This window comes from Vulpes lagopus, chromosome 8, assembly GCF_018345385.1.
Source record: "Vulpes lagopus strain Blue_001 chromosome 8, ASM1834538v1, whole genome shotgun sequence".
Classification (NCBI taxonomy): Eukaryota; Metazoa; Chordata; class Mammalia; order Carnivora; family Canidae; genus Vulpes; species Vulpes lagopus.
The window spans coordinates 39,716,046-39,741,371 of NC_054831.1; the positions used below are offsets into that span (position 1 = coordinate 39,716,046).

Here is a 25,326-nt window from a genome sequence, read left to right on the forward strand (position 1 = left end):
ATGGACTATACTGTAAAGTTGAAGTATATGAGTTAGAGCTCCTGTCATTTGTTTCTGAGTAAAGAGTAAAAACTTCTGGAGATTGGAAAAAGGAGGATATAGTGCCCATTCTTTTAAAATTCATTTTAGTAAAAGAAAGTGGTAAAAGGAAATGCACTACCAATGTGACCTCAGTATTTGGAATGGAAGCAAATTAATAAAGTAAAATGAGCACTCTCTTGCAATTTTTGAGGTCCTGGATCTCTTGTTTTGTGACTTTGGGCCATCTTCCTGGGGTGTAATCTTTATATCCATGATGCTATATGTGGCCTGGATGATTGCTGTGGCGTCTTTCATCTTTAAAACTCAGTGTCTCTAAACTGAAAGTATCTACATGTTAGTCTTTACTTAGAAATTCAGAGTTCACATAGTGTATCTTTGAAGGACCATATTTTCTTGCCACTTTTCACTTATATTTAAAATAGTATGAAGAGACATAAGAGATTTTTTTTTTCCCTAGCAGCAGACTGTATAGTTGGGAATCTATGTTGGTACAGGTTGCATTGTTAATGGTTGAATTGAGGTTTAAAATTTCTTTGTATTAGAAAAACTCTTAGCATAAGAGTATTACATGCTGCATGTTGTGAATTGAAGGCATATGTAGACTTTCCTTTGTTGTAGTAATTTTTTTTAATTTATTCATTAGAGACAGAGAGAGAGAAAGAGAGAGAGGGAGAGGGAGAGAGGCAGAGACACAGGCAGAGGGAGAAGCAGGCTCCATGCAGGGAGTCTGACATGAGACTTAATCCTGGGTCTCCAGGATCAGGCCCTGGGCTGAATGTGGCACTAAACCGCTGAGCCACCCAGGCTGCCCTGTTGTAATAATTCTTTTTTTCTTTTTCTTTCTTTCTTTTTTTTTTTTTGTAGTAATTCTTAATGTCTGTTTAATGATGCAATTTTAGTGGAAGTAACTAAAATTTATGTAAATATAATTCTAGGTTGATCTAGGCAGGCTATCATGATTATTCAGAGACATTTTATTTCATAATGATATTAGAGAACAGATAGTTAGGCCATACCTACTACTATTTCATAGCTAGATTATTTTCTGGAAATCTCAGTGGGGCCAATCCTTGGGCCAGGTATGCTGCATTTTGCTTGAGGAGTATGTGAATTATTGGGATCAGGTCAGTCAAGTGTTAGACTTACTGTGTGTTATGTGGAAAATTTAACAAGAATGGATTGATGTTTTTGCTGCTTTTCTCAAATCTAGTGGAAGAGGCAATACATGAATCTACTTATATTAATTAGTGCTAATTTAAACATCTGGTGATTGCTAAGTAGCAGAGAATTCTCTAGATGCAGAGCGTTTATGGTGAAAAGATATTTTGAGTTGGGTTTTTTGAAGTTGAGGAATATGTAGAAGCAAAGAATCAGAAGGTATTGCTTGATTACAAATAGGATCTTCAAACTTTTTTTTTTTAAAGATTTTATTTATTTATTCATGAGAATGTGCAGAGAGGAGAGAGAGAGAGGCAGAGACACAGGCAGAGGGAGAAGCAGGCTTCATGCAGGGAGCCCGACGTGGGACTCGATCCAGGGTCTCCAGGATCACACCCTTGGCTGCAGGCAGCGCTAAACCGCTGAGCCACCAGGGCTGCTCAAACTTTTAATTTCTATCATAGATGAGCTAAGAGACTATGACTGAGGGCCTTAGATTTATAGGGACTGGTGGGAGTAAAATGTGGGATGTGAAAAACAAATATTAAACAGATTCACAGCCATTTGGGCTGCTTTCTTGTTGCTAGATGTGTGAAAAACTTCCTGAAGAGTTGTATAATGAGAATACGTGCATTAGGGACTACTGCTCATGTCCAGAGACCAGTGCTGGTCCTAAAAGTGTTTGTGACCTGCCTATAGGGAGTTAAGTTAAAAAACAAAGTACAGTTTTAGAAACTTCTATAATTTGATAATACTGCAACATCCAACTGTGCTCATTTTCCTAGTGACTCACTTTTACTTTATTTAAGTATACAGCTGTGATATTTAGGAAATTATTAAGTGATTTTTCACAACTGATATTTGAGAAGCACTGACTTTTTTTTTTTTTTCTATATTAGATATACTTAATACTATAGCTAGGGAAAGTATCCATTATTTGAAAATGTGTAAAACTGTTGTTGGCCAAGAGTGGCAGTGGTTGTAATTGAATTATAGCTGTGTACTCTATGGGTGAGATAAGTCCCTCAAAACACTGGAGATGGAGTTTTGGTGAAAATGGGAGCTAATCTGTTGGAGAGTTAATACGTGAGGAAACCTTAACAGCAAGATAGATGAAGCTGCAAACTGGCCTGAACGAAAAAGAGGTGAGAGTAACCCCAAATCACAAGTGTGATCTAGAGAATAGGATAGTTTTGGGTAAGAATCCTTTGGGAAGAAAGCATGTTTATAACAAAGTTAGATGTTGAGATACAGATATGCATAAATGAAGTGAATCAATACTATGACCTCTCGCTAGGTATTCTTGCTAAGCTGTGAATGCAGGGCAACCTGAGATGATTCAGACAAATCCTAAGCAGAGTGAGAAGCCTTCAGAATTTGTATTTGGCATTATTGGCTTCCCCTTTTATATCTTTCTTAACCTTTCTTTGCCCTTTTTTAAGCCATCAAGAGTCCTTTTCCTTAAAAAAAAAAAAAAAAAAAAAAAAGAGTCCTTTTCCTATTCAACCCCCCCCCCCACCCCCATTAAAGCAAAAAAGGCTCTGGTGCCTGCCATTTACACTTCTTGTTTTTGTTGTACTTTCGATGATGTTACAATCAGTATGCAGCTTTACCTGGACATTGCATTTTATTTCTAGTATTGGGATAATAGATTTTCACTTTTGTAAATTTTTAAGGTTTTAATAACAAGTTAACGTCTTTGAAAGGCTTAAGGGACAGAGATTTCTGATGTATCATGTTTATTTCTTCTGTTCTTGATTATAAAACTGTTAGGATGAGGGAAGTAGATCAGAAGGGATTTGGCTTATTTGCTGGTGGTTTATTTGTGAGATGTAGGTTGTGGAGGTCCAGTTCTGGATTATTCTGTTTGAGGTCCAAGTTCACTAGCAATACTTTTTCTGCTTCCTTCCATACTTTATCTCAGTTTAGAACCTCCTTCCCACTCTTTTCTACCTCAAAAGCATATGTTCCTCTTTTAGCCGTCTTTATTACAGAATTTACTGGTGACACACATTGTATGTTTTCTGATTAATTTGACATTTAAATTTTTTCATGTAAAATTTTTGTTCTAATATCTTTGAAAGACGACTTTTACACTGTTGTAGTCTAGGGAACAAAATATGGAGTAACAAGGAAACTGGAGAGCATTTGTAATAGGATTCTTTTATGGAAAAGACTAAAGTAAATTTGGAGAAATTAATAGAATTATGGTAGAGACAATTTGGAATGTAAATCCCCTCCAATGTTTGGGTTTATTTTGGAACATCAAATACTGATCTCAGGAAAAATAAAAGGAGAAAATAGTGAAAAATAACTGAAATCTTTATGGAAATTGCAATATAAAACTTCACTTACAAAACTACAGTTTCTGAACTTCTTGTAGATGTTCTCAAATACTGTTTTACTTAGTGTTTAGATTCGTAGGTCAGCCACATCAGTATTTATTCATGAGTAAATAATAATGTGAGTAATGTTTTTATGAAGGATTGTGTTCAGAATTACAAATTAAACAGAGCTATTCTTCTTTTATTGGAGTAGACTAAACCTCCATTCATCTCCGTTTGCCAGGATGTGGGAATGCGTACTATCCCAGCTTAAATCAGATGTAGGTGAAGTTGTAGACATATGGGTCTCTGTGGGATTTGATTTGGTTCAGTTGTTGGGAGTCTAGGTTCCTATGGGAAGCACCTATGGTTCCTATTTATAGCTTATTCATACACTCTTGGTGAATTTTTATTTTTATTTTTCTCAAACATCAAACAGTAAGAATAGTAATAACCCAGTGGTGCTAAATAATGGTTAAAGTTCTAGGGTTTGGGGTTGGATGCCAGGCAGTCTGAATTGAATCTCCATTTCTTCGCTGATTATCATTGTGTCTTTAAGCTCTCTGGTTTTCGCTCATAATACCTTGTGCCTACCATGTGGGCAGGGACTAAATGAAATATATTTCCTAGCACAGAAGTGCCCAGTAAATGGTAGTTATCATTGTAGTAATACATGATATTAGCCAAACCATTCTAGCGTTGTTTGGGAATTGTTAACTATTGTTAATAAATAAATATCTGTTGCGGCTCACTGTGGATCAGGCTGTATTATAATTGCCCATTGAAGCTGCTCAGAGGATGTCCATCTTTTCTTTGAGTTGTTCAGGCCTTCCTCCAACTTTTTTTTTTTTTTTTTTTACTTCTTCCCATATAGCTGTCAGCTTCTCAAACACATGCTTCAAATTTGATGAAAGTCTTTCTGGGGATTTCTCACAATGTAGTGGCAGACAGATAGAAACTTGATTTTGTTTATGTTGATAATGATTTTCTGTATCTGTTTCAGGGAATAAGGTAAACTTAAATAATTCTTTCATAAATTAATGTTTTTAATTTTATATTAATCACCCCAACAGGTCTTTTAGAGAGATTATTTTTCTCATTTTATAGAGTTGGGAAATGAAAGTTTTGGGAGATCAAGTAATTTATCTAGAATGATATAGATAATTATTTACATTTTAGAGAAAACAAAAAGTCTATATTGAAGGCAATATGAGAGATAAAATGAGTCTCCAATAAGGGGAAAAGCAGGTAGTGGAGAAAGGCTACTGGCAGTATGCAATGAGGGACATGAAACATTGACCTTGTGCCTGTTTCTTTTTCCATTTATGTGATTATCTCGGTTAAAATTTCTATAAACACAGTTTCTAGGGATAGAATACATAATTAAACTTTTGATATTGACAGATAACCTTTTATAAATGTTGCACATGTTTATATTCCTACTCATAGATGCTGGTTTTCCAACAGCCTTGAAAACACAGAGATGTCAAAGTATTTCGTATCTTTTTCATTGTATAAGGCAAAAAAACCTCTCATCGTTTAAATTTGATTACTGGTGTTGTTGAACTTCTCATTTATGTTAATTGACTATTGGTGTGTCTTTAATGTCCTTTGCTCATTTTTTTATTTGGCTATCCTTTTTAGGAATTTTTTTTTTTGTATTGGCTATCCTTTTTAAATTGCTTTGTAAGCATGGTGTATTAGAGATTTATACCTCTTCTATCAGATGTTTCAGTTCCTCCTCCCATTTTGTTTTTGGTCTTGAGTTTCACAACTGATTTATGCTGTCACTTTTAAAATGTCACACATGTTCTGATGATCTCTTATTAAGTACATTTAAAAAGAAAAAAATATTAAGCTCATTTTGTTAAAATAACATGGTAATTCTCTATTTGCTGAATCAGTGATTTTTAAATTGAAGGGACTGTTTTCATGTAATTTGAGTCTCCTGTCATTTTTATTGCTAATGATCTATAGTAATTAACTTCACTTTGCAAATGGATATGATCTAAACCTTCTCTGCATTTTAATTGTCAGATTTAAATGTGACATTCTTTCTGTTGTTTTTACTTTCAGTCTTAACCTGTTCTTTAAAATGCTATGCAAGCAATGTTAGACTCAAACTTATTTAGACATATGATAGTTGTTATAGAAAAGGGCTTAACTTTGAAGGAGTTAATTTTGTTTTCCTGCTAAATAAAGAGTACTCCTGCTTGGACTTCCATGATTGTGTTGAGATCAAGATACACTTTGGAAAGAACAGATTAAATTTTGTTTTAACAAATCAAAAGTTCAACCATGGACTACATTCTGTATTTGAGTTTACTTGGTTTGCAGTGACCACTTAGCTTTTGTTGAGTCGAGAATCTTCCAAATTTATGATTGTAAGAGAATTTTGTTCTCCTGACTGATTATAAAAGATTTTTGTTTTAGAGGGTTTTTGTTGTTGTTTTTTGTTTTTTTTTAGAGGTGTGTGGTGGTTTGGTGTTTGATGGTTTACCATATTTAAATATGTGAACTGAAACAGCATGCATTTTATATACAATATGTAAATACTGTTGGCTTTTCCTTATCTCGTTTTGAGTTAATTCTTACCTAATAATGACAATTTAGTAAACCTATGGTGCATTTACTGCTTGGATTTAGGAACTAGTAACTCATTCTTTTTACTCTTCTCTGGTCATTGTAGTTACAAAGTGGAGTAGCTGATCTTAATAGTTTGGCATCACTGGTGATTATTTTCCTATGAAGGTAGGAGTCAGTAATGAATTAGTAGAGGTGAGTTTAGAATTCTCATGCACAAACATGCTAGCCTAAGTTATAGTTAAATTTAACCTAAACTGTAATTTCCCCAGCTCTATTTAATTCCCAATATTTTTTCCATTCATTTTGAAAATGGGGACAGGGAGCTGCTTGATTTAGTTTCGTTGAGTGGAACCTCTGTAGCTCTTGTTTCTCATTGATCACATTTATGCTGGTTAGATTCATAGAGAGATTCATTTAGATATTGGTATTTGTCATTTTAGGATTAGCTAGGATAGTGTTAAGAGTGAACTGTGTTAAAGGAGTGTTACAGAATATGAAACAAATTCCTTCAAATTGGAGGCAGAATATCATAGTTAAGAGTATAGACTCCAGAGCCCGACATTATGTTAGTTGTGAGATTATAGGCAAGTTATTTTAACCTCTTTTAAGCCTCACTTTTCTCATCTGTAAAGGTGGTTCTATAATTATGCCAGTCTCACGGAATTATGATGATTAAATACCTCAATGGTTAGAAAGTGCTTGGCATAGTGCCATGTACTTATCAAATTGGTGGTGGTTCCAGTCTTCTACTGCCTATGATTCTGCAATTTTAAAATGTGTTTATCTGTTTCTGAATGTGTGTGAGGTTACTTTTGATTAACCACTACCTTAAGTTCAATTATAGTAGAGTAATATCAAGTATATTATTTAGCAGACCTGAAGAGCCTCTGCTATATTTCCAGATTCAATTTAAGGAAGGGTACACATATAAATAAAAAGGGAACCATTTGCTAATAAGTGAATAGGCATTTTAGCATGATCTTTGATGGTGGTGGTTTTTTTTTTTAAAGATTTTATTTATTTATTCATAAGAGACAGAGAGAGAGAGAGAGAGACAGAGAGGCAGAGACACAGGCAGAGGGAGAAGCAGGCTCCATGCAGGGAGCCTGATGTGGGAACCAATCCCGGATCTCCAGGATCAGGCCCTGGGCTGAAGGCGGTGCTAAACCGCTGAGCCACCCGGGCTGCCCTGATCTTTGGTTTTGATAAGGTATGGAAACACATTTTATAAAAACTTTAAAAATTAGTACAGCTGATTGTTGTGGAAATAACTTCCATGACTTAAAAAAAAAACAAAACACTTTTATTCACATTCACCTAAAATAACTTTGGCATGGTATTTTATTTCTCTGCATTTTATATTCTATTTCTGTTCTAAAGCAAAAGAATAAAAGAAGTTGCAGTTTGGTGTTCTAGTTCTTTTGAAATTGGATGTGACCTTGCTTAGCAAGAGTATTCCAACTGATCTTGATTTTATTGGCATAGAACTCCACTGTAATATTGAGGTTTTATTTTTTATTTTTTTATTTTTACTTTTTTAAAAGATTTTATTTATTTACTCATGAGAGACACAGAGAGAGGCAGAGATACAGACAGAGGGAGGAGAAGCAGGTTCCATGCAGGAGTCAGATGCAGAACTCCATCCTGGATCTCCGGGATCATGTCCTGAGCCAAACGTAGATGCTCAACTGCTGAGCCACCCAGGTGTCCCATTATTGAAGTTTTAAAGACTAAAGTAATGACTACTTTGTAGGCTTTCTTAAATTTATGCAGATAACATTTGGGGACTGACTCATGATAGAGCTTAAAAATATGTTTGTGTGTGTATGTAAATCCTTTTTTGCTTTATTTGATATAATTTAGGTGAGTTTTTACTTAGCACTATCCTTTTTTCATCCTGTCATCCTGTACATTGATTCCACAAATTAAAAGGTCTTTTTTGTTTACAGATGTTTGCCTTACCCCTAAGCCTTTAACAGTGAGTCTGTTTTTCCATAGACTGACTTTCTTATTGCATCCTACTCTTATTTTTCTTTGAACAGTGAAAACTTAAGGAACCTAATATGTTTTCACAAAAAGCCCACAGTTAATGATAATGAATGACAGGACAAAATACAACATAATCTTTGCAGCGGGTTTTTCCTGTTTTTCTCCATTACCTATGGAGAAAAAAATGATCGGAGCCTATACTACAGTGATTTGTAAGTCTGGATTTACTATTCTATTAGTTAGATGTAGGAGTCTTTAAAATCCAAGTAATAAATTAGGTGGAAGAAGTTCCTTGTCTTGATGATAATATGAAAATTAGTTAATTTTTTTATTTTAAAAATTCAAATGCTTTTATTCAGTTTGTAGTCAATATTAGTGATTTTAGATCAACCACTGAATTAATGGAATTACAGTCTTATATTTAGTTCTTATAATTACAAATATACTAAAATACCAGGACGTTTAATTAATTGATGGAAGACCATTGTGAGCTAGAAGGGGTTATAAAAGAAATACTGGTTGATTTTCAAGTTAATATATAGTAAATTCTTGACAAGAGATTTCCATTAGTGGACCTGAGATCCTCAGGAGTGGCAGGAGGTAGGTTGCTGAGTTATTACAGCAAAAGGTAATGAATTAATGTAATTACTTAGCATTGTCTGAAAGGTGATAATCCATATATATGTTGTACTATTTTCTAAGTATATGAAGATGTTGTGACTAATAAAATGCAGATCATCCAGAAGTGTCATTCATAGCAACTTATTTTATTTTTTTAATGATTTTATTTATGTATTAGAGACACAGACACACACACACACACACACACACACACACACACACACACACAGAGGCAAAGGGAGAAACAGGCTCTATGCAGGGAGCCTGACGTGGAACTTGATCCCAGGTCTCCAGGATCACGCCCTGGGCTGAGGGCGGCGCTAAACTGCTAAGCCATCATGGCAGCTTTAAATTATTCATTGTTTCAGAACATCAAAGGTGAAAGCACAATTTTTGATGTTCAGAAGGGATTTTTAAAATTCAGAGTATTGGAAACTTTTTGTACTAGGATAACAGTTTGTTTTCTAATTTATTACTGATTAGATAATGACATAAAACAACATATGGCTGGTATTAAGAAGCATTGTTGTTTTGCAGTTGTACCAAAAGAATTGTGCACTGAAAAACTGGTCTGTTGCTTGATAGCTTTAACTACATTTACTATACAAGTGTGGCATTTATAGGTTTTTCTTTGGCTAAACTGTGAACTTTTGGAGGAAGAGAATAGATCTTAGCTTTTTTTGTATTTCTAGGAAGAAGGTCATAGAGTCATATGCTGAAATGTTGATTGAATTAAAAAAAAAAAAGTGTGTACTTTTAGGCTTTCGAACTCAAACAGTCCTAAAAATTAGCTTTTACCATTCTTTCTTCAGACATAGAGACTCACCTCAATTGTAAGGAATGAAGGTGGATTTCCTTTAGATCTAAACCATTGGAAAGGGCTTTTATGAACCAGGGTAAGCTATTTTGAGGAGCCAGGGTTCTGGGGGCTATATGAATAATGGTCTTAAAGGCTCTAAGTATCGAGGTCAAGCTTTACAAGAGTTTGGACGTTGAACTATTGAACTTCTGTCTCTATTTCAGGGGGTGGCTTCAGTTTCTGTCTGGACCAGTAGTTGTTTCTTACCTAGATCTTTTCTGTGACATTTTCTAGAACTTGACTACTCAAAGTGTGGTCACCAGATCAGCAGTACTAGCAGTCTTGGGAGCCTTTTAGAAATGCAGAGTCTCAGGCTTCACTCTAGGCCTACTGAATCAGAATCTTTTTTTTTTTTCTTTTTTAAGATTTTATTTATTTGTGAGAGACACACAGAAAGAGAGAGAGAGAGAGGCACACAAGCAGAGGGAGAAGCAGGCTCCATGCAGGGAGCCTGATGTGGGACTTGATCCCGGGACTCCAGGATCACACCCTGAGCCCAAGGCACATGCTCAACCACTGAGCCACCCAGGCGTCCCTAGAATCTTTATTTTAATAACATCTCCAGAAGATTCATAGGTTCATTAGAGTTTGCATACAAAAGGATCCTTGAATACTTTAGGCTTGTACAAACCTGTTTTTTTTTTTAATGCTCAATGTAAAGAGTAAAACTATTTTCAGCTACTGTCTTATTGTACTGTTTATTTAGATTTTGTGAAGAATGATATTCACTCTTGTAATAAATCTTGAGACTTAAAGTAAAAGTTGTTTGACTAGAAGGGATTAAATAACTAGCTGGTTATTTACCAGTAGGACAGAACATTTACAAATGCTTCCATTCCATAAGTAGAAATACATGGATGGGAAAGGCTATCAGGAATGGAGGATCAATAAAGGGACATATCTGTATTTTTGTTTTATTTTGTTTTGTTTTAACTATCACATTCTCAAGATTGGTCTAGGAAAGGCTTACTGGAAGCTAAGGAAAAGGGAAGAGGGCTTTTGCTTTTGTTTGCCTTGGAGTAGTAGAGGGGTTTGGACCATAACATCTCAGCGTTTTAGGGTAATAACTTTAGGGCTTAATAAACATTTTCCATAAAATTTTGTTTTTCTCTTTTATTTCCTTATCTTCTGTTTGACTTCTCCAGTTTCCTTAGCCCCCATTTTTCAGTCACCTCTAGTTTTTAATCTAGCAGTTCTCTCCCCAACGCCTTATTAGTTCTATTCCCATTTCAGCTCCCTTCATTTCACATCCTTCACCTACACCAGTGATTCTTAAATGGAGGCAGTTGTGTCTCCCTGTGACATGGAAGACACATTTGGTTGTCACATCTGGAACTGTGGTGCTACTAGCATCTAGAGGTTAAAGGCCAGGATGCTGCCAAAATATGCTACAGTGCACAGGACTGCCTCTACAACAAAGAATTATCCAAAGTTTCTAGTGCTGAGGTTGAGAAACACTAACCTGGGTTACTGTCAGAGTCCTGTGAATTTGTCTGCCTGTTTTCACTTTGATTTTCATTTCGAAGCTTTCAGGAATTCCCTCATTGCCCATGGAGTGAAGTCTAGATATAGAACTATTTTTTTCATTGATTTGAAGCCTCATCTTTTGCTCTTTAAGGTTAGCCCTCTACAAAAGGTAGACTGAATACTTGTGGTTTTCATATAACACCATTGCCTGCATTCCTCTACATACATGTTTTTCCTCTCCCTCCATCTCCCCTCTTTCTCTCTCCATCTAGGCACACTTACTCCTTTAGAATTGTAATCACCTTCTCTGCCCTATTGGTACTTTAATTATGTATGCATTTATTATATCATGAGTATGTTCTGTTTGCAGAACTTGGTTTCCTACTACATTATATCCTCTTTGAGGAAAAGATGTATATGTCATTCATCATTGTATTTCACATATTCAGAATAGTTCCTGATACAAAGTAGTCTCTTAGATGTTTAGTTGAACATACATTTTTTTTCTTCAAGGGATAAATAATAGCTAAAGTAATTTGGAAATTAATTTACAGATGAGATTTTACTATAATTTATGTCCTGTGCAGTGAGACTTCTATATGTAATCTTTTTGCCTTACCTTCGTGCTATTACCCCTTTTCAGATGTCATTTTGTTTTCTGTTGCTTATGATGGTAATTTCAATGGTATTGATACCTTAGGTCTTTTCGTTCAGTATCACATAGAAGGCTGTACTTTCAGATTAGATTTTAATCTCTGGCTATTTATTGAAGAAAGTTAAGTCTGTAATGGTACATGTTTGGGCATTTCTTCCACTTAAGAGGAAAGGCCTTAGGCTAATTTTAGGTATTTGAAGGTTGGGGTGGAGAGAAGAGTGATGAATTCCTCTTTGGAAAAGATAAGAAACATGTAATGAGAGCTGTTGAGAGGGAGAATGCTACATTGGATTTATTTAAATGCCTTTTTCTACATTATTTAGTACACAGCTATAAGAAAATAAATTGTGCTAATTGTAATAATCAGCTCAAAAGCAAGTCTGCATTTGTGATGGATTCGAGTAAACAGAAGAACATTTTAATCAATTTTCTTGCTTTCAAATATATGACTAGAATTGAGGTGCCCTTGTAGTAATCCTATTTGACAGGTTGTTATTTTGTTATTGTTAAATAAATATTCTTCGATGTATTGAACTTTTCTGATAGTTAGGATAGTCTTTAGCCCAGACATTTTCTAAAATAGAAATTTAAATTAGTGAAAGTTTAATTAAGGTATAGTAGTTTTGCTGTATATCAAAATCTTATAGTTGTGAGCTATATTACCAGAAATAACTTATTTTAAAATTATTTTGTTTGTAATATTGTTCTGATGGGTGCATTTTTATTCTCATCCACAAAAGTTGCTTGTCACATAGACAGAGAGTAATTGAGTTGGTGCAAGATTGCATAGAGGTGGAAATATTTTAGTCTCTTGAAATTTATCCACTGCTATAATAATTGGGTTGGTAGGTAGTTTAGTTGCCTTTCTTATGCAAGTTTAATTTTTTTCCCCTTAAATCAAAGATTACTAGTAGAGGCCCATTTCTGTAGTTAGAATCTAATTTGTATAGTATAATTTCCATAGGCATTATTTGCAAGGTCATTTTGAAATTTAGAAATGAAGTGTTTTCTTCAAGTTGGTTGTCTCTATTGGCCAAAGTTATATTTTATATATTTGTCTGGCTAATGACACTTTTTCTGAAGAAAGTTAATTTTAGCTATTTGCTTTAGCAGACATGAACAGAACAGTGAGTAAACATAGATTTTCATATTTCAGGTCTTCAATTTGTTAACCTTCCCAAGAATGATCATTCCTTAAAGGGAAATATATATATAAGTTCCCATAAAAGATGTAATTTAGTGCAAATTTGCTATAAATAGGAAAGGTAAAATGGTGGAAACTACCGTTAACTTTCACATATAAAAAAACCCTGCCAATCGCTATTAAGATTGTTTACTAACTTTTTAAAAATGTTTGCCAGTGACTGTATGCTTTTATTGGAAAAGCTATTCAGTATCAATCTGTTTACATTACTGATACTCATAAGACCCATGACATTTGTGTAATTTTAAAAAAAATTTTGGGATTATATCATTGAGTACCTTAAGTTGAATGCCCATTTTAAGACACAATGACTTGTACTTTCACCTAATGTGCAAAGAATTAAAAAAATTTTAAAAATTAATTCCTTAGGAATTAGCTGCTGCTTTTAAGTGGAGGTAGTTCCTCAGTAGGAAAAAAGGTAGTAAAATGGGGAGCAGAAAAAGGTATAGTTTGTAGAATTTGTTTACCTGTATTTGGTGCCCTTGAAGCATTTCTTCATATTGCAGTGAGAATAGGTAAGTGCCAGTAGAAAAAATTTTGCAAAGCATTTAACTTTGCTGATAAATTTTCTATTCATTTAAGGTTTTATAAAATCGAATTATAATGTATACTTCTAAAACATCTGTTGCTTTATATCAATATGTTGTTCAGCCTGTTAGGACTGTGGGTTAATTTTGGAGGTGTGTATTGAGGGTGGGGGTGGGAAATGATGGGTGGTTATAAGGACATTAGAAGAAGTGTCTTAGAAATTTTACTTGTTTCCTATTCCACCATTCTTGATATCATCTATGTCAGTTATGTTAGTTTAGATTAGTGTGGGGGATGTTAGGAGTGGCTGGTTTCTTTCCTTCTTTTTCCTAGCCAAGGAAGTATCGCCTGGGGATGCTGGAGGAGAGGCTAGTTCCGATGGGATCAAAGGCACGAAAAGCAAAGAACCCTATTGGCTGCCTTGCTGACAGGTGTAAATCAGGAGTACCCATCAATATGGTTTGGTGGAACAGAGTCACAGAAAACAATTTACAGGTAAAAATAATTTTATTAGACATTTTTTGAAAGTGAATATCTTGGCTGCTTTCTGTGTCTGTGTGGGGTGGTGGGTGTGAGATTGGATGGCTTAGTTGACATTCTTAGGTATCCTTAGGTGATTCTTTTTTTTTTCCCCCCCAAATCAAAGGAAGGTTAGTGGCCCACTAACCACCTAAATGATTTCGTTTGGTGATTTTTTGAGCTTTATCTGCTTGTAGTATACTTTCCTATTCTTTTATTAAATTTAGCTTTCCCCTTTTGGATTTTGTTAACAGTTTTAAGTTCACTTATTTTTAATACAGTTATTCAGGGTACTATATTCAAAAATCGTTATAAAATTTATTGTAGAAAACCTCAGTTATTTGCCTTCTGATTAACAAAAAGCTTCATATGTTTACTTTTTGTACATTTTTACTACTAAATAAAAATTGTATATAAACAAACTAGTTAAGTGTTGGCTTTAAAACCAATAGATGCCATCACAGAATTAAGGCAGGTACATTTCAGTCTTGACTCTTAGTACTGAATAATGAAAATGGATTTTATAACCCAAGAACTAGCTTTTGAATAAGATTCTGAAGTACTTGTGAAATAACTTGAATTATATTTAATTTTAATTTAGATTATAATTATTCTAATTTTTAAAAAGTTGGTAATGGTATAATATAAATCTTTTTTTAAAATATATAAATCTTTTAATCCAAATTTAAGTTTTGGTGGAAGTAGAATATCTTTCTTCCCAAACTTTCTGTATACATGGGTATTTTTAATACATTGCTAGCCAAAAGTCTATAATCCCACACACAGAAAAGATATAACAAAGTTAACAACTCGGCTTTATTTCTGTCACTGTGTTACATAATATTTGGTCTTTTCAGTATTAATACCATAGCAATATCTATATTGCCTTGGGCACAGAAATAAGAGTTAACTCCAAAAATATTACAAAACATAGTATCTGCCCCAAAGGAAATTTTTGTAGTATTTTCTAAAGGTAAGGAAAACATTGGGGCGGGGGGAGAGTCCCCATAATCATACACTTAAAATTTCATTGGAAAGTTTTGAAAAAAGCAATATAGTTCACTGGATTTTTGTCTTTTTTTTTTTTTTTTTTTTCTTTTAATTTATTTATGATAGTCACAGAGAGAGAGAGAAAGATAGAGAGGCAGAGACACAGGCAGAGGGAGAAGCAGGCTCCATGCACGGGGAGCCCGATGTGGGATTCGATCCCGGGTCTCCAGGATCGCGCCCTGGGCCAAAGGCAGGCGCCAAACCGCTGCGCCACCCAGGGATCCCGGATTTTTGTCTTTTTAGATTGGTAGGAGATAGATTTGATGTGGATTGTTAGAATTACTTCTCAGTTTTAAAAAGAAAGTCTGAGAATAAATTGGACCCTAACTATAAGAACAGATACAAATGGAACTTGGACAGCTTGGAGGCTGTGGAATAAAACACTGATAAATGCACGGGTATAGCCTCTTGACCTTTCCACAACTGCCCGTCTTATCCTAGTGACAAATTTTGAGGCACCTCTTTTTAGCACACCTTGAAAAATTGTTAGGTTACTGTAAGAATATATGCTAGAATTATGTTTTATTTTTAATTAAAACAGTAGTTATAACAGATAAAGTTGTCAATGTGCGAAAGATTGAATTTGTGTTATCAGAATCTCATATTTCAACTACTACTATTTTATGCTTCAAATAGTTTTTTTCCTTTAAGGACGTGAGGCGTGCCTTAGTATCTTGGTTGGAAATTGGAAGGACAATACACCTCATAATAATCAGTCATGTTGAAGTTTTGAAAAATACTTTTTACTATATTTGTGGATTCCTAAACTGGGTACCTGATATTGTTTATGCAGAGCAAGAAGGATGTCAGTACCTTTTGTTTTGTTTTGTTTTTTTACTGGGGCTTTTATCTTTTTGTTCTGTAAGAAAACTTATTTATGTGAATCAGTTCTTTACCTTTTTTTTTTTTTTTTTTTTTTAGTTTTGTATGATACTTTTTAACAAATTTGTTCACATAAAAAATTTACACAATAAAAGTTGAGTATCCAGATACATTATCTTTCCTGTTTCATTTGTTTCCTTTCCTTTAAATCTTAGGTCTTTTCAATCCTAAGGTCAGAGAAATGTTTTTATTTTATTTTTAGTAATTATTGCTCTGTTTCTTAAATGCTTACTTTGTGTCAGGCACTGTGCTAAGCTCTTTACGTATATTGTTTCTTTTGTTTTTCCTGATAGCTGATGAGACAAATGTTATTGTTAAATGAAGAAACATCTTCAGAGAAGTTAGGGAAGGTTAAGGTTAAATAGTGGTCAGTAGAGGAGCAGGCTTCTTAATTAACCCTTGTTTGTCAGACTTTAAATTCTCTTTACCTCTATGAAACTATTCGTGGATTGTAACTCATGCATAACTACAGGACTCATAAGGTTGGTCCTTTTTCCTCCTGATTCCATCCAGTTCTCAGTCATCTTTAATTACCTTTCTTTCTGGAACTGGAAACATTTCTTCACAGTGATTTCTTAGTCTCAACCTAACACAGAAAAACAAGTTTTTCTACTTCTGAAGACAAAAGATAAACCAACCAACAAAACTCTTAAACCAGAAATAACAACAGAAACTTTCTCTTAAGGTTTACACCTGAATCATTCGTAATTGCATTTATTCTCTTCAGTGTTGGATTTCTTACAAGAGCTCTATGATCCCCCCATCTTTTAGTACTTAATAATCTTTTTATTTATTTTCCATCAAGAATCTCCTGATAAGAGAGATCCTGTTTACCACAACACTTGTAAAACAGTGATTCATGCTTTCATTCAATACATACATACAAGTACACATATGTGTGTCTATATATATATATGTATATATATATATATAATATGCTAACTAGAGAATTAAAGATACTTACTATTTTCCTTAGTTTTTCGTAGTGTGGTAAAAGCTAAATTTATTTTTCAGATGTCTCTTTGAAATATTGTTAATGTCCATCAGGTCTCCATTACTATGTGGAGTTCCCATTTGAAGACCCTTGGAATAGATTCTGTTCTTTTCTCTGATTTCTTTACCACCCATTTATTCCTTCAGTGTCTGCAGTTTGATGTCATCAAAATTTTGCTGAAATTGATCTCAGTTTGTCAGAGATCTCCTTAATTACCAAATGAAGCAGTTTCATCCAGTACTTAAAACTATGGCTACCTCACTATTTTTGAAACTCATTCCTTTTTGCAATCTTGACTCTTTGTTTTACCCCTGGCTCCTTGTGAGCTCCTGGTCTTGGCTCACTCATTCTTTGCTTTCCCTTGTATGCCTAAGACCTAAAATGTTACTTGTTAGAACGGTCTTCTGAGTTCAAGACTCAAGATTTTTTATACTTTCTGATATCTTTGCATGTAGATATGTATCCCATTAACACTGCAGATTTGGTATGTCTAAACTCATGCATTTTTCTGTCCTCCAAATCTGTTTCTTTTGTAGTTCATTTTTAGTTAATGACTTTACCATCTTCCCAGTCCCGTCACTAAGGCTACATATCTTACTTCTCTCCTATCCTCTCTCACATTCTACCATTTATCATAAGAAAGAAACTATTAAAGTCTGACTATCTGTTAATTGAAAGACAGTACATTGGACAATTTATTTGTCATCATATTAAGGCTTTGCCACAATAATACATGTTATATCCATTTGACAAAAATTGTAAGTTGCAATTTAGAAAAACCTTATTTTTTTAAGATTTTATTTTTTAAGATTTTATTTATTTATTCAAGAGAGAGACAGAAAGAGAGAGAGAGGCAGAGACACAGGCAGAGGGAGAAGCAGGCTCCATGTAGGGAGCCCAATATGGGACTTGATCCTGGAGCTCTGAGATCACGCCCTGAGCCAAAGGCAGACCTCAACCACTGAGCCACCCATACGTCCCTAAGATTTTATTTTTTAAGTAATCTCTACCCATTGTGGAGCTCAAACTCATAACGCTAAGATCAAGAGTCACATGCTTTACTGACTGAGCCAGCCAGGTGCCCCGGATCTTACTGTTAATAAGTGATAGAGCTAGGATTCTAGCCCAGGTCTATTTAATTCTTAATCTGAGATTTTCTTATGTTGACTGTCTCTAATCTTTGTAAAATTCTGCAATATCATCTTCTTTCCTTTTTTAACACTACTGACATAGTTTATACCCTAAAGGTATCTTCTGAATAATTTTTCTTAAATCTCCTTGGGATCTGTTTTACTTAATGTAGGGCTATCTTTCTTTAATGATCCATACATACTAAATTCTAATCAGATGGAATTTTTCATACTTCATATAATATGAAATACATTGTCCATTCTCTATTAGTACATCTGTACTATTGTTAACTAAGCCTGAAAAAAATATCTTCTTTTTCCTTCAAGAGTTAACTCATATACTGCCTTCTCTGAATACTTGCTTAAACACCTGAATTTCTTTTTATTGTTTCTATAATACTTGGTGTTGTTTAAAGAGTTATTTCTCATTGTTTTATATTAAGTTTCTTTAACTGTTTGCCTTTTCTCGTTGGATTGTAAATATTTGAGACTGAGCATGTATTTATTCTCTTTTTGTACCCTCAATGTATCTTGTCTCCAAATGTTACTGTTTAATTTCCTTTTATTAGGCAATATATGTAATTTGTGGTAATTTATTCTAATATTTTTATATATTTAAAAATTTTTATCATAGGTTCTGGGATTATAGCCACCATATTACTATTGCTTAGTTTTATTATCACAACTGATTTAGAATAGAGGGTAGTGATTTCTTTTGAAATGTTAGAGAATCTTACATTTTTTTAAAACTCAGAGTTTAACATTGCCCAAGTATTCTTGATATTTTCCAATCTTCTGAGCCTGGTAGGAGTCTTAATTACTTCTTGACACTGTTGTTAAGTTACAGGGCTGCTCCATTTTGTAATTTTCTCATGATCTTAGCCCAGACACCAAACAGATGGTAGCTGGAAGGTCACCTGAGCAATACTTTATTTTACCTAAGTGTAAATTCCCTTTTATCTTCCTCAGTCTTTACCTAGGATGTTTACCCATTCCTCTGCCTGACCAATTTCTATGTCAATATCCAATTTTTTAATTTGGTTTTATTATGTAGTTCAAATACCATTGTTTAGGATTGAAATATTTTATCACTTACAGAATTGTGAGGATTCAGATTTCCAAGCACATAGTAGATATTAAATTTCCATTCTTTCAGTTTCACTTTATCACTCCAAAATTGGTCTTTGTTTATATTTATTTAGGGTACTATCAGTTATATTCAGATATACATGACAACATGGTGTATAGATAGTGTGTGTATAGAATGAGGCAGTGACATTAATTGTCTTTTAGGGGCTCACATTTTAATGCTAACTCTCATGAATATTTTTTTAAAATTTTTATTTATTTATGATAGTCACACACACACACAGAGAGAGAGGCAGAGACATAGGCAGAGGGAGAAACAGGCTCCATGCACCGGGAGCCCGACATGGGACTCGATCCCGGGTCTCCAGGATTGCGCCCTGGGCCAAAGGCAGGCGCTAAACCGCTGCGCCACCCAGGGATCCCCTCTCATGATATTTTTAAAGATTAGTTTAAAAATGCTTTATTTATTTTATTTTTTTAAAGAGATAACTGTGTTCCCATCTTTCCCCTAAGAATTAGGTGTTAAGGGGCTCCTCGGTGGCTCAGTTAAGGGTCCAGTTCTTGATTTTACCTGGAGTTGTGATTTCAGGGTTGTGGCAATGAACCTTGGGTTGGACTATGCACTCAGCAAAGTCTGCTTGAGGTTTCTCTCTCTCCCTCTGTTCCTTCCCCTGCATGTGCATGCTTTCTTTCTTTCTCTCTCTCAAATAAGTAAGTCTTAAAAAAAAAAAAAAAAAAAGAATTGGGTGTCAACTGGAATAAAAGGATGGGAAGTGCATGGTTTTGTTAACTTCTCAGGATATTGCAAGTTAAGATTTACCTAAAAGTAATGACGTGTTAAATAAAACCATATTCATTTGGTCTCAGACTTTTGGGAAATAATGGGTTATAGATCATAAATTATTAGTGTTAGTGTTGTTTTAGCTTACCCCCAGAGTGATGTAAATAAATGAGAATGGTTTGAACTATTGACTGTATTAGGAGATTCATACTTGTCAACATCTCTTTTGATGGCATTAGCCCTCCTTTCGTCTGATTAAATGGCATTTCTTATAAGAAGCATTTAATTAGAAGAATGCTCACATTAAGATCTTTTGGCCTACAAATTCTCCTGTGAATTCTAGTTGGTTGTTAATATCCCAGGGAGGTTTTGGAAACTCACTGGATATACCTCAATCTTTAGCTACTTGCTGAGCTTAGTGTTATTTCAGGTGATTTCTAGACTTTAGGCCCTAGGAGATGGGATTGTTTGGACTTAGATGGAATGCATTGGAATTTCATAAGGTTGAAGCTTAAACCTTAAACTCAGTGTTCCTCAGGACTTTGAAGAGTTCTAGAACTCTTGGTGCAGCTATAATGGCATTAGTATGTATGTACTACTTTCTGACCCCAAATCACTTCTTTTCTTTTTTATAGCTGCTATTCTAAGCCTTTAGCACTCTGTTCAAACCTACTCATCCCTTCTCTGTGACTTTTGAGTAAATGACTTATGTACTTCACAGGAGGGAAAAAGTTCATGAGAATGTGGTAGCTTTTAACCTGTGGACAGCATTTTTGTTCATACTGTTTCTTCCTGTGTTTCCTCCTGTCTCAGACAAAGAGGTGTTCCTTTACTGTATGTTTCAGAGCCTGACCTTTATTCCCTCTAACAATTCTATTATTTATCCCTTTACAGTTTTAGGCAATATCTCTCTCAATAATGATTTCTTCCTCCTAGCTTGTGAACATGCCATGTTTAAGTTTCTTTTGCTCTGGGGCTCCAGGAGTAAGGAATGCTGCCTGAGGAAATGTTCTAGAGTCAATATGTTTGGGAAATGGTGATAAAATTTGAGAAACACTTCCTACTTATGGTTGCTACTTTTTTACCTTTAATTCACCCTCAATTCCCAGTGTTTTGCCATTCACTTTCACCAATCTGTTGAAACTTTTTCTGATAAGGTTACCTGACTACCAAAAGTATCTGTTCTTACACGGTCTCTGCTGCTTTTGACATTTTTGACCATTCCTTTCTTTGAACTTAGCTCTTAGACTTTTCTTCATTAGTCTCTTTTTGAGGACTTTAGTCTGTTGCCTTGCCCTCAGGAACCTCTCCCAAGCTCTTTCTTTCACCCTATTAGTTACTCCACACTGTGCCCCTCAGGGGTCTCAGCAGATCTTTATTACTTCAGCTACTCCCTATTCATAGTTGACTTTCACATATATTTTTTTATCCTCTCAGTCCTTTGCTCTCACTCTAAGTACTAGCTTCTTCAGAACATCTTCATCTATATGGCATAAGATTTTGAAAATTCATTATGTCTCAAACGAACATCACATCTTTTCCTTTAAATCTGTTTTATTCACACACATAGCCTACAACTTTATGCCTGCTGTGTTGGTTATTGATATCACCCAGTTGTGTGACTTGTGAGTTTTTCTTGCCGCTTCCATCTTCCTTATCTGTCACATCATTCAGCCATTAGGGTCTGTTGATTGGGCTACTTTGAAATTGTCTTCACTTTTAATATTACTGAGTTATAGTTTAGGTCCACCTTCATTTCTTATCTGGATTGTTACTGTAAGACTGTTATTATCTGGTTTCCTGCTTCTAGTCTTAACTTTTATTTTTTTTTTCTTAACTGTTAAATCACTACCTCATGATTATCTGATCTTGTTTCTTATCTTTGTCATTAGGATAAAATTCAGATCCTTCAGGAAGTTATCCAGGGTGTACCTATTGATCTCTCTACTGATTATTGCTGTAGACCTGCTGGACTATTTGTAGTACCGTGAAGAGTACCAAGCTCTTTCTGCCTCTTCCTTTGAACATTGTCTTTGAATATTGCTTTGCTTGCTGTGCCCTTTTCTGTTTTGACTCCGCAAACTTGTCCTTTAGGATTCATTTTGAGCATATTGTCTTATTACCTAATGAGTCAACATTAAGCATTTGTTCACCTTGAGCACTTTTATTACTCTAACTTATTAATGTATAGATAACTTGTCTTAAAGGCTAACAATGTGTGGCACATTGTATATACTTAATATTTCATTCACATGTGTGAATGTTCTGAGCTCTTGGGATTGTGAAATTAGGTTCAGGGTACATTATACCTGTGAAATGCCAGTCTTTGAGCTTCTAGAATACAGTGCCTATGTTTTATAGATTTTTCTTTTCTACAGTGCCTAGTACAGGGCACTGTACTTCTATGTATTAGCTATTCAAATAATTGAATGAATGAACCTTCATTAGTGATTATCTGGCAATAAGAATATTTGACCTGACGGTAGCCCTGAAATTTAATGCTTTGTGCATTCTCTTAAAACTTTTTTGGGTACAGTTTCATGACATAAAATATCATTATGGAAATATGTTTGAAAAAGCTTAGTTTATATTGAGTCTTGTGACTGAATATGACAGAGTTCTTGGTTAGAGAGAATGCCTCTAAATAAATCTCTCTTGGGGCAGCCTGGGTGGCTCAGCGGTTTAGCACCACCTTCAGCCCAGGGCCTGATCCTGGAGACCTGGGATCGAGTCCCACATCAGGCTCCCCACATGGAGCCTGCTTCTCCCTCTGCCTGTGTCTGTGCCTCTCTCTCTCTCTGTGTGTCTCATGAGTAAATAAATAAAATCTTTAAAAAAATGTCAGTAGAATATTTAAAAAAAATAAAAATAAAAATAAATCTCTCACTATACAATGGGTCAAATAGGTTTTACTATTATATAGCTATGGGTAGAAACTGTGCATAGATATAGAGAATAGCTATATAATAATTCTTGTCTCTCTGGAATGCTGTGATGGTCTCATTCTCCTGTCCTACTCATTAACTCACCTAAATGGATATTTTTACTCTTTTTAGGGAGAGTAATTTTTTCTTAAGCTTTCTCTGGATACTTGACATAAATAGGTAGAGCAATATTGAGAATGAGCTAGGAGATAATGCCTCCGTGACCATTAATGATTACTGTTTTGGGGGGACTTGTGACCTATAAATAACTTTCAAGTGGAAGAGGAGTAGTTCACCTATTTTTGTTTGAAAATGTCTTCTGTCTTCCATAACAGATTTTTGCTTCTTTATATACATTGATTCTATTAGTCTCAATTTAAATATTGCATATTTTACATGAATTCTTGTGTACACCTGCTGTTCAGTGATGGTGATATGCAAAGAAAAGGAAACTGTGTAAGTGGCTTTATGATTAGCAAATCTTAAACTTTCTTACAACTTTTTTGTAAAAATTATATATACTTATGGGAAAAAAATCCAGATACAATAGAGAAGTACAAAGAAGGAAGCAAAAATGTCACCAGTTTCCTCACCACTCAAAGATAACATCTCTTGTAACATTTTAGTGAGCATCTTTAGTTAGCATCCTTTTATATACATGGGCACATATGCAACACACATTTTCCCTCTTTCCCGTCCTTCCTTTTCTCTTAGGCATAAGAATAAATCATTTTCTAGAAATAGGTATTTAATATAATTGCTTTATTGTAGCCCAAATTTTATTTTATTTTTACTCACTTCCATGGTAAATAAAAATATATCAATTCACATGAGTTTTAATGGCTACTTGCTATTATGTGTACCAAAATCCACATGACTTAAATCCCTACTGAGAGGTATTTTAGTTACTTCCGTTTAAAAAAAAAAATCATAAATTAAAAAGTTATGTGCAAAATTTAATTTTTTTCTACATAAATGATTTTCTCCTTAGCTCTAATTCCTAGGTGTGGCAGTACGAGGCTATGCTTATTTTTCATTTTGATACATATTATCAAGCCGTTCTCAGGAATAGTGTTTAGGCTATTAGCTATTTCTGACACACTTTGTAAAGGATGGACTTATGAGTATTTTTGTTTTTTGAATTTTTTTTGTTTTGTTTTAAGCTGTTACATATAATTACTTTTACTGAGCTTACGAAGATTTTTCTGTTTAACTCTATCATAATATGAAGCTTATTACTAATTGATTTTCACTTGTAGGTTCTGATGTACTGATACCACTTTAAAGATATTCAAATTATAAACAGGAGAACTTCAGTTTAAAACAATACTGAAGTGCATCTCTTGGAAGCATTAGTAATCAACTTTCTTCAACGATCTTCACCAATTTGACTCTATTTTATTTAGAAATCATATTTCCTCCTGGAATATTTATCAGAGGACCCAAATTGCTTTAGAAAAATTTTAAATTAAGATACTAGACTAATTTCACAGTAGTAGTAGTAGTAGTAGTAGTATTTTAGATGTTAACTTTTAACTTAAAAGGTGAAATTTTAACTTAAAAGGTTTAAACAGGTCAGTTTCTGAATAACCCAGAAGTGGAGTATATTTTGATAATAAATTTTAAATTGACCATATTTGGATATGTTTGAAATAAGGGGAAATAACAACCCATTAAATTAAAAAAAAATCTTGTAGAAATGTGAACTTGGAGGGTCTGTTAGCCCTTTGACTTCTCCTTTCCATCTCACCCTGTTCCTCTTTATTCTATATTACTAATGAACACTGAAGACTGATAAAAATAGCTCTGAGTAGGGCTGTTCTTTATGTCCTTGGGTCTCATCTTTTCATGCCTTTGTAGATCATTTTATCAAGGCAAAATACTTGCCAATTCCTGCCTTTCTCTCTCATTATCAGTATCCCCTCTTTTACCTACCTAAATAATTCACTGGTCTTTGCTCTTGCCAGAAGGCAGGCAGGCAGGCAAAGAGACAGACTGACAGACACACACCCCTTGGACATAAATCTTTTAAATTAGTCCTAACTGGGCTTTTCTGTTAACTCTAAAGAAGAAAGAATAGTAGTGATGATGGTAGATTGGAGTAGGTTTTAGAAAAAAGTAGATAAGGCTAAGATTAATAACATTTCATATCCTGTTTTTTAAAATTAATTCAGTCAAGAATGTGGAGACTTGATCTGTTCAATCTAATTGGATTTCATCAGTAAAGTTATTAAACAAAACTTCCCCTTCTCTTCCTTTCTTCCCACTTTCTGTTCCTTTTTATCCTCCTCTTCCTTTTTTTTCCTGCTTTTCTCTCTTACTCTCTTTAATCCTGGTTGAAAAGTAGAAGGTAGATTCGAGTAGAGCAAAATTGGAGTCTAGTAGGTCCATTGGGATGATGTTACAGTAACACTGAGTAGAGATGATGCACTGACAGTGACATAGGTAGAAATAGTTGAATTTGGGAAATATTTAGGATGTAGAATAGATGTCCTGATTTGATGCTTCAAAGATTTCTATGTTA

The 25,326-nt window shown here is 34.4% G+C and overlaps 1 protein-coding gene across 5 annotated transcripts in view; it reads left to right on the forward strand.

Moving 5' to 3' along the window:
* PAN3 (poly(A) specific ribonuclease subunit PAN3) overlaps positions 1-25,326 on the forward strand; it is a 134,646-nt gene that overhangs the window by 26,553 nt on the left and 82,767 nt on the right. For 4 of the 5 annotated variants that reach the window (XR_005989636.1, XM_041768301.1, XM_041768302.1 and 1 more), the window contains exon 5: positions 13,767-13,928. The exons of the other annotated variant lie outside the window; for it this stretch is intronic. Coding sequence is in view for 3 of the 4 variants with exons in the window: in XM_041768301.1 (XP_041624235.1) it covers positions 13,767-13,928 (162 nt within the window). In the remaining variant the exon portion in view is untranslated. The remainder of the gene's footprint in view (positions 1-13,766; positions 13,929-25,326) is intronic. 5 annotated transcript variants of the gene reach the window in all.